This window comes from Tachysurus fulvidraco, chromosome 10, assembly GCF_022655615.1.
Source record: "Tachysurus fulvidraco isolate hzauxx_2018 chromosome 10, HZAU_PFXX_2.0, whole genome shotgun sequence".
Taxonomy (NCBI): domain Eukaryota; kingdom Metazoa; phylum Chordata; class Actinopteri; order Siluriformes; family Bagridae; genus Tachysurus; species Tachysurus fulvidraco.
Window position 1 is genome coordinate 1735013 of NC_062527.1, and position 10000 is coordinate 1745012.

General features: G+C 40.5%; 1 protein-coding gene across 1 annotated transcript in view; it reads right to left on the reverse strand.

Moving 5' to 3' along the window:
* Window positions 1–9305: 9305 nt before the first annotated feature.
* LOC113639168 (protein kinase C-binding protein NELL2-like) overlaps window positions 9306–10000 on the reverse strand; it is a 35892-nt gene continuing 35197 nt past the window's right edge. The window contains exons 6-7 of the mRNA XM_027140890.2: window positions 9601–9825; window positions 9306–9471 (exon numbers count right to left, since the gene is read on the reverse strand). Of these exons, the coding sequence (XP_026996691.2) occupies window positions 9430–9471; window positions 9601–9825 (267 nt within the window). The 3' untranslated portion in view covers window positions 9306–9429. The remainder of the gene's footprint in view (window positions 9472–9600; window positions 9826–10000) is intronic.

Consider the following 10000-nt stretch of genomic DNA (forward strand, 5'->3'; position numbering starts at 1 on the left):
AGGCACAGGCTCCCCGTGACCCGAGGTAGTTCGGATAAGCGGTAGAAGATGAATGAATGAATGAATGAATATGTAGAAGAACACAAACACAAAAAATGGTTGAAGACATGAATGAAATACAAATAATTCCAAAGTCATGCACAATGAGTCGAGTAAATCTACAACTGCCTCGGTATTAAAAGTAATGATCGAGAAAATGACACGAATCAGAGTGATTCATTTGAATAAATTAATCGTTTCATTTTGACAACTGACAATAATTTGAAGTAAACGTCGCCTTAATCAACAGTAGAATATATAACGAAAGGTTTTGTTCACTGGCTAGCTGGAAGAGATGGGGAACTCGAGTCATATTACTTGACTCGAGTCCGACTTAAGTCTCAAATTTTATTTAAAAATATTGAAAAAGACTCGACTTGACTTTGACTTGACATTCATGACTCGAGACTTGACTCGAACTCGATTTAAATGATTTAGAGATGGGGGACTCGGCTTGTCTCGAGTCAGACATAAGTCGCAAATTTGAGACTTGAGACTTGCTTCACAAATATTAAAAAAAGACTCGACTCGACTTTGACTTGACATTCATGACTCGAGACTTGACTCGGACACGATTTAAATGATTCGGAGATGGGGACTCGACTTGACTCGAGTCAGACTTAAATTGCAAATTTGAGACTTGAGACTTGCTTGACATATATTAAAAAAGACTCGACTTGACTTTGACTTGACATTCATGACTTGAGACTTGACTCGGACTCGATTTAAATGATTCGGAGATGGGGACTCGACTTGACTCGAATCAGACTTAAATCACAAATTTAAGACTTGAGTCTTGCTTGACAAATATTAAAAAAAACTCGACTTGATGTTGACTTGACATTCATGACTCGAGACTTGACTCGGACTCGATTTAAATGATTCGGAGATGGGGACACGACTTGACTCGAGTCAGACTTAAATCGCAAATTTGAGACTTGAGACTTGCTTGACAAATATTAAAAAAGACTCGACTTGACATTGACTTGACATTCATGACTCGAGACTTGACTCGGACTTGAGTTATATGTCTCAGAGATGGGGGACTCGACTTTACCCGAGTCAGACATAAGTCGCAAATTTGAGACTTGAGACTTGCTTGACATATATTAAAAAAGACTTGACTTGACTTTGACTTGACATTCATGACCCGAGACTTGACCCGGACTCGATTTAAATGACTCAGAGATGGGGGACTCGACTTGACTCGAGTCAGACTTAAGTCGCAAATTTGAGACTCGAGACTTGCTTGACAAACATTAAGAAAGACTCAACTTGACTTTAACTTGACATTCATGACTTGAGACTTGACTCGGACTTGAATTATGTGTCTCAGAGATGGGGGACTCGACTTGACTCGAGTCAGACATAAGTCGCAAATTTGAGAATTACTTGACTTGACTTTGACTTGACATTCATGACTTGAGACTTGACCCGGACTCGATTTAAATGACTCAGAGATGGGGGACTCGACTTGTCTCGAGTCAGACTTAAATCGCAAATTTGAGACTTGAGACTTGCTTGACAAATATTAAAAAAGACTCGACTTGACTTTCACTTGACATTCCTGACTCGAGACTTACTTGTGACTTGCACGTGTGTGACTTACTCCCACCTCTGCTAGCTGGCATGATAATAATTATGTAGATTGGTAGCTTAATTTGCTAGCCAGCTAGGTAGCTAGCTCATGGTAAATCCTTCCTGTTTCTAGCTATATAGTAAGTAATTTAGCAAACATGACTTTTACACAATAATCATCATCTTTGATCCTGTAAATTATTTAAAGATCTGGCTAGCTAGTCTAACTCACGCGGCTAGCTAACGGCATTCCTGTACATGTTTCTATCATGCTGACATTTTGGCTTGATGGATCTTCTCCATGCTGTGTTCCAATAAATGTAATGCGGCGTTTTGTTTAAACTCGGGTTAATTAAAGTAACATGAATTAGTTCGACTCCAAACAGTACAGTTTCACAGAGATGTGTATTTCAGTAGCATTTAGCGATTCTGTCCAAGATCGTAGCAACCGTTTAGGGAACTATTGTAAAAAGATTTACTGTAGAAATCTTTTTAGAGTTTAGTCTAGGGTGCTACTTAAGCCTTTAGTCTAGGGTGCTACTTAAGCCTTTAGTCTAGGGTGCTACTTAAGCCTTTAGTCTAGGGTGCTACTTAAGCCTTTAGTCTATGGTGCAACTTAAGCCTTTAGTCTATGGTGCTACTTAAGCCTTTAGTCTAGGGTGCTACTTAAGCCTTTAGTCTATGGTGCTACTTAAGCCTAGGGATGTTTAGAAAAAAGGTAGAAATGAGTGAAATACAGTATAAGGTCGGATTTGTGAGGAAATAACCGTACAAGGCTTTTTGCTCATCAATCTGCTCTCTAGCTTGAGAAAGCAGATTTTCTCTGATTACTGTGTTAATTATTGTGTGACAGCCATAATTGTAGTTAGGTGTGACATGTTGTGTGCATCTCTGGCTGTCAGGTGTGTGAACCGTGAGTGAAATGTTTTTATCGAGAGAAGTCTTTAGTCTCTGAGTGCCGCACAAATTGCTTTAGCGTGCTGTTGGTTTTAACGCGATATTACAATTTAAAAAAGTCACAGACACCGGATTTTTTAAATTGACGATTATTTTCAAATTCATTCATTCATTCATTCATTCATTCATTTTCTACCGCTTATCCGAACTTCTCGGGTCACGGGAAGCCTGTGCCTATGTCAGGCGTCATCGGGCATCGAGGCAGGATACACTCTGGACGGAGTGCCAACCCATCACAGGGCACACACACACTCTCATTCACACACTCACACACACACTCACACACTACGGACAATTTTTCCAGAGATGCCAATCAACCTACCATGCATGTCTTTGGACCAGGGGAGGAAACCGGAGTACCCAGAGGAAACCCCCGAGGCACGGGGAGAACATGCAAACTCCGCACACACACTAGGCTGCGGCGGGAATCGAACCCCAACCCTGGATGTGTGAGGCGAACGTGCTAACCACTAAGCCACCGTGCCCCCTATATTAAAATTTATTTATTTATTTATTTATCTATCTATCTATCTATCTATCTATCTATCTATCTATCTATCTATCTATCTATCTATTCATTCATTTATTTATTTATTACTTATTTATTTTTAAAACTGTGTCAGAATGGAATGAAGCTTCTGAACATGTAAAATTATTTCAGGAAAAAAATGCATACGATTATTTATTTATTTATTTATTTATTTATTTATTTATTTATTTATTTATTAATAAAAGCAGTAAGCATTCTCTTCTCTTCTATCACACAAATTCTAACTATTCCATGGTTATTTTTTAGGCAGTTATTAAACATTTGATATCCGCATGATTACATCACCATCATCACATGATGTCTCTGTACTCTAATGTATTCCTCCCCCTGCCCCTTAGACTACCACTGAGCATGTCATTTTAATTCATTTAAAATAATTTATGGAGATTAAACAATGGATTCATCTACATCAGAAATTTTAAACAATGCAGAATATTTCATGGAGATACATAATATATTATATGATATTTCTTAAAAGCCAAATATCCACCTATTAAAAATTGTCTCTATCTCTATAATTATCTACCCATCCTGAGGCATCCAGAGATGTTTCAGCTCCAGTTGTGTTCTGTGTCATGAAGACTTCAGACCTTCATTGAGAAGAGACCAACCCTGTGAGGATCCTGAGACACCTAGAGATGTTCCAGCTCCAGTTGTGTTCCGGTTCATGAAGATTTCAGACCTTCATTGAGAAGAGACCAACTCTGTGAGGATCCTGAGACATCCAGAGATGTTCCAGCTCCAGTTGTGATTCCTCTTTATGAAGATTTCAGACAATGGAAGAGAAGATACCGACTCCATGTGGTCTCTGAGGACAACGACCTCCTCATCGATACACAATGATCAGACTGTATCTGACTGTAGAAAGGACATTATTCATAATAACACTCTCTGGTGTTTATAACAGTTTATAATCGCACCCTCTGGTGTCACCCAGATGAGGATGAGGTTCACTTTTGAGTCTGGCATTTTTGGTTCCTCTCAAGGTTTCTTCCTCTTCCATCTAATGAAGTTTTTCCTCTCCACAGTCGTTGCACAAACACATTTAATTAAATGTCTAATATGAATTAAACTTTTGTATAATATTAAACTTTTGCACTTTATTTCTTGTGTTCTGTAAAGCTGCTTTGACAGAATGTCTATTGTTAAAAGAGATATATACAAATAAATTAAAATTTAACTTAAACCCACAATTAGGGCTGGGCGATATGACTGAAAACTGTATCATGATATCAGTGCTTCGTATCGGTCGATATCGATAATTATTGATATTTTTTATTGTCCATTTAAAATAAGGACCAGGAGAAAAATATATTACATTTAAACATTTTTATTGTAAACTTAACCTTCTTCTGATCAGAATCCCCTCAGTTATTAAGACAGAAATGTCAACAAGCAGGAAACCTCAAATAATTATAATGTCTAAAAAACTGCCGTACCGGCGATCTGACGTTTCCTCTTTTATTTACAATTTCCTCGCTCGCTGCGGCTCATTTTCTGCTCATCAGTCGCCGGTTACCGAAGAGGAATCCAGCAGAGACGACGATACGGCACGAGACGACGATATGGCGCAAAAAACGTGATACTGTTACATGATTGGCTGTTAGCGTGTCACTCTCCAAGTTGCTAGGTTACCAGAGAGCGAGCGCCTTCGTTAATGCAACCAAACTTGCTTCGCAACGTCTGTTTTTTTCCGACGAAGAATAAAAAATATCGAGCGTCTTATCGAGCACATTTTTTATCGCTATCGATCACGTGTCTACTGTATCGCGATACATATCGTTATCGTTTTATCGCCCAGCCCTACCCACAATATAAATGATACTGTAAATAAACATAACTAGTATCAGAGAGTTGTTAATACTGTAGTATCCAGGATATCTGCAGGACCCGCATCAATCCTCTTCGTAACGGATTCAGTTTTTTTCTCCATTAAAAAGTTCAAACAGATTCCGTAGCCGTCGTTCTCTAATATCAGATGTGATTGGTCCGAAGTCTAATCTGTAGTGATAATTCAGTCGCATCGTCGATTTAGCTCGTGTGTGATTCTCCACAAATGAGTTTTGAATTGTTATGTATAAAATGAGGTTAAGCTTGAAATCTAAACACATTTCCATATTCTTTACATAAAATATATTTTTCCTACAGCAGAAATATTTGCAGGGTGTTTAGCAGTGGACCTGCGAACATGCCATGTCTTAAAATGACTGACAGAGTGGGGGGCACGGTGGCTTAGTGGTTAGCATGTTCGCCTCACACCTCCAGGGTCGGGGGTTCGATTCCCGCCTCCGCCTTGTGTGTGTAGAGTTTGCATGTTCTCCCCGTGCCTCGGGGGTTTCCTCCGGGTACTCCGGTTTCCTCCCCCGGTCCAAAGACATGCATGGTAGGTTGATTGGCATCTCTGGAAAATTGTCCGTAGTGTGTGTGTGTGTGTGTGTGAGTGAATGAATGAGTGTGTGTGTGTGTGCCCTGTGATGGGTTGGCACTCCGTCCAGGGTGTATCCTGCCTCGATGCCCGATGACGCCTGAGATAGGCACAGACTCCCCGTGACCCGAGAAGTTCGGATAAGCGGTAGGAAGTGAATGAATGAATGAATATGGTACACTCCTTTCACTTTACTACGGTAATAAAACCATTATTTATATATTATAAAAAAAAATTTAAACAAAAACTCTTGCAACCCAAAAATAATTTGCGGTTTAAAAAAAAGTTACCTACTTTTTAAAGAGTCACTGAATTTGAAATTTTGCTGAAACGTTGGACAATCTGACTTCACATTATATAAGCAGGGCTGCAGGCTAAAAAGGAAAAGATCTGCAAGTCGATAAGTCCATAAATGAATTTCTGATCAAATGCAGGTGCAGAGAAAGAGCGAGAGCTGGGGGTTATGGACTGTATCCTGGGTGCTGAGCGTATAATCTAACAGGATCAGCTCCATCAGCAGATTCTGCTCTGGAGGGAAAAGCTGCATCCAGGGAGCTTATTACCTACCACTCACTTCTGAACCTACTGAAAAGATGAAGAACAGAACCATTGACCTGTAGGTGACTAAAGACTAAGACTAAGGTATTCATGGAAACGGTGAGATAAGAATTGTATTTTATTGGACGGTGTAGTGTCTGTCTTCGACGAGGGATATTTACTGTTCTCTGGCTGAAGAAATCGCCAGTTTTATACGATGATTTAGTACCGCGTAAACGTACTGTAGTGCTCCCTAAAGCACGTTTCAGCATGACGGACATGTAGCGAAAAGACCAGGAGAGAGCACGAGTGCTGAATGACCTTGTGTGTGTTCTGTATAATGTGAGCACATGGTGCTGCGTTTACATTTAGGACATGCTCCAGTTTTCCCTGCGCTGCCTAAAAATTGCTGAACACTCATACGATATTCAAATATACAACACCACATGAAGTAAAATATGGAAAAATAAAACCGAATGCTTCAAACCGAGAGTTGATTCACCTGCCCTTGGTTTTGTAAAAAGGAAAGTTTGATTTCAGTAGGTTTGTTTTTTTCAGACTTCGAAGCCAAACTTAAAGCTGCGGTGCACGATGTTTGGAAGCCAATGTTGACATTTGAAATCATTAAAACAAACACGCCCCTAATCCAAATGGGTGTCACCCCTGTTTTGATAGCTCCGCCCCACAGATTTACGTATGTATCTGTGGGGCGGAGCTATCAAAACAGGGGTGACACCCATTTGGGTTAGGGGCGTGTTTGTTTTAATACGTAACCCAGGCGACTATTATGGAGGAACCCGCTGGGGCATCTGGCCTCGGGGATATTTTTAACAGTAATACTATGGTGATACAGATGTGTTTTTGTAGTACTGTGTGTTATAGCGTGAAAGGTTTAGCACCGTTTCACGCGGAAGACGACGTCCGACACCTAGAACCCGAGGCAGAGGTAACGGCGGGTATCCGCCATGTCAGTGTTTCGATCGCTTTCTGCTAACATCACACATACGCACTGAACGCTCTCTCCGCCGCATATCGACAAGACACGCCCCTTTCTGCTCATCGGCTACACGTCTGTTTTGTTAGTCGGCCCGACTCGGTTTTCCGAAGCGTTTCTCAAACATCGTGCACCGCACCTCTAAAATCGACTAAACCGACTCATGGTTATTTATTCAGCATGGAGTGTGTGTTTGTCGGTGAGGTAATTAATATGAACATTCGGTGTGTAAGTGTGTTAGTGTAAATTAACTCGATTGGATATTTAAAAAGATTTTTGCTGACATACATTTCTTATGCAAACTCAGGCGTAAGTCGAATTTTACTCCATGTTCAGTGAATATGTGTCATGACATCACACTCCACCGGTATGGACCGGTTTAAGATAAATGACTAATCAGGTTTAATCTTTTTTTTTTTTAAACAATTTTAAATATCTTGGACTACTAGGTTAAAAAATATATATATTTGAACGCAAATGTTAGCCGGTGATATCAATCCCATCTCTGCTCTCTGTGATGCCCCAAGTGCTTGTTCGGCATCTCAAATTTAAAGGTAAAATTCTGTGTAATGGCAACACAGAAAAAAGAATCATCTCCCTCTGAAAGCCTACAATGTCCTGATTAATATTATTTCAGTCTTGCAGTGATAAAATAATCCATTTGTTGATACAGATTAAAAAAATCCAGCAAATTGATTTCCATTCCGCTGACAGAATGAATGTACTGGTTAAAATAAATAAATAAATATAGAAAAGTATATAGAAAAGCAAGGCAGAAAACAGAAGGACAAAAAAAAATAAATCCAGCTGCAAAATTGCAAACCCTAAAAAAAAAAAAAAAAAACCTCGATTCACATTATTTGCCTTTGCGACATTTATATTATGCATAATATTGTGCTGTACAAAAGCCTTATTCCATTCTGACACAGTTTTAAAAATAAATAAATAATTTTTAATATAGGGGACACGGTGGCTTAGTGGTTAGCACGTTCGCCTCACACCTCCAGGGTTAGGGGTTCGATTCCCGCCTCCGCCTCGTGTGTGTGGAGTTTGCATGTTCTCCCCGTGCCTCGGGGGTTTCCTCCGGGTACTCCGGTTTCCTCCCCCGGTCCAAAGACATGCATGGTAGGTTGATTGGCATCTCTGGAAAATTGTCCGTAGTGTGTGAGTGTGTGAGTGAATGAGAGTGTGTGTGTGCCCTGTGATGGGTTGGCACTCCGTCCAGGGTGTATCCTGCCTCGATGCCCGATGACGCCTGAGATAGGCACAGGCTCCCCGTGACCCGAGGTAGTTCGGATAAGCGGTAGAAGATGAATGAATGAATGATTGAGGTTAAGTGTTAAATAGCTGTTAATTCTAAGTTATTGTAAATATCTTAAATATGAAATTTTAGGTATTAAACATAATATTAGCTTCTCTCTCTCTCTTTCTCTCTCTTTGTCTCTCTCTCTCTCTCTCTCTCTGTCTCTCTCTCTCTGTATCTCTCTCTGTATCTCTCTCTCTCTCTCTCTCTGTCTCTTTCTCTCTATTTGTCTCTCTCTCTCTCTTTCTCTCTCTCTCTGTATCTCTCTCTCTCTCTCTCTCTCTCTCTCTCTCTCTCTCCCTCTCTCTCTCTCTCTGGAGCAAAATAAGAACGTTGCTTATGTCCTTCTTCTGCATCTATTTCCGAGGTCGTTCGGATAAGCGGTAGAAAATGAACGAATGAATAATGTCGTGCTCACAGACGTCTTTTTTATTTATTTTATTTTTTTAATACCGTCGCCACAAAAATATCGCGACGGTTAAAAAGTAATAAGTACGACGCGTCTGTAAATGGAAATGGAAATACTTTATTTCACCATTAGACAAGAGCAAGCGGGATAATCCTTTAAAACCGTGAAATAAATCAGAAGGGAACGAACATACACACACACACACAAAAAAAAAAAAAAAAAAAAAAGTGTTATGGAATCACAAAACATAGACGACTTCCGTAACGTGAAGAAAAGGGAAATACAAGAACATTTACATACTAATCTAAGCTCCCTAATTCTTTAACTGGTTTCATAAACAGCTCTAAATGAAAGGATATGAGTTTAACATCCAGTTGTGGTCATGCCTGTGTATACAGTATTCTGTACAGAGCGCTGAGCGTTCACCTCGGTGTGAAAAGAAAAAAGAAAAAAAAAAAACAGGTTTCTTTCTGTAGCAGGTACGAACGGCGACATTCTCCGTCATCGGTTTGGTATAATACATAGTTTGCATTTGGTATAAAGATGTTGATTTTTTTTTTTAGGACAGGGTGAAGACTGTGGGTATCTTTTAAATGGAGAACAACTGTACAGACACCTTTAGCGAGACGGACTGCGGCTAAAGGCACAGAGGATCCACTGAGCAGCAGATGTGTCCGTTCTGGAAGGAAAGAGAGAGGAAATAAATGTAAATGATCTTCGTACCTTCATGACCGAGTTATAAGTACAGATGTTGGACATTTTTCACAGTTCACGTGGGTGGTGTTTACAGTATGTGAGATGTAAAGACCTTGCACTGGCAGAGCGTGCACTCGGTGCCGTGTTTGACCCAGGAGGAGCCGCTGAAGCGCATGATGCCGTGTTCATCCTCACAAGTCTTGGTGATGTCGTTGCGGACGCTCTGAGCCAGGCAGGGGTCTGTGACGCAGCGTGGGCAGCATTCGCCCTCGGGCACCATGGTAAAGTCGCAATGTGCCGGAGGGCACAACAACGGCCAGCAGTCCACTTCTCCCTGCTGCAGCACACACACGACACAACACGACACAACACGACACAACACGACACTCCAGTCAGCAAGTCAGCTCATTGTCACATCATCATACATATACTATATCATACACTGCTCATATTAACCTGCCGGTTAATGGGGGATCTGGTAGCTCAGTGGTTAAGGCTACTGATCAGAAGGT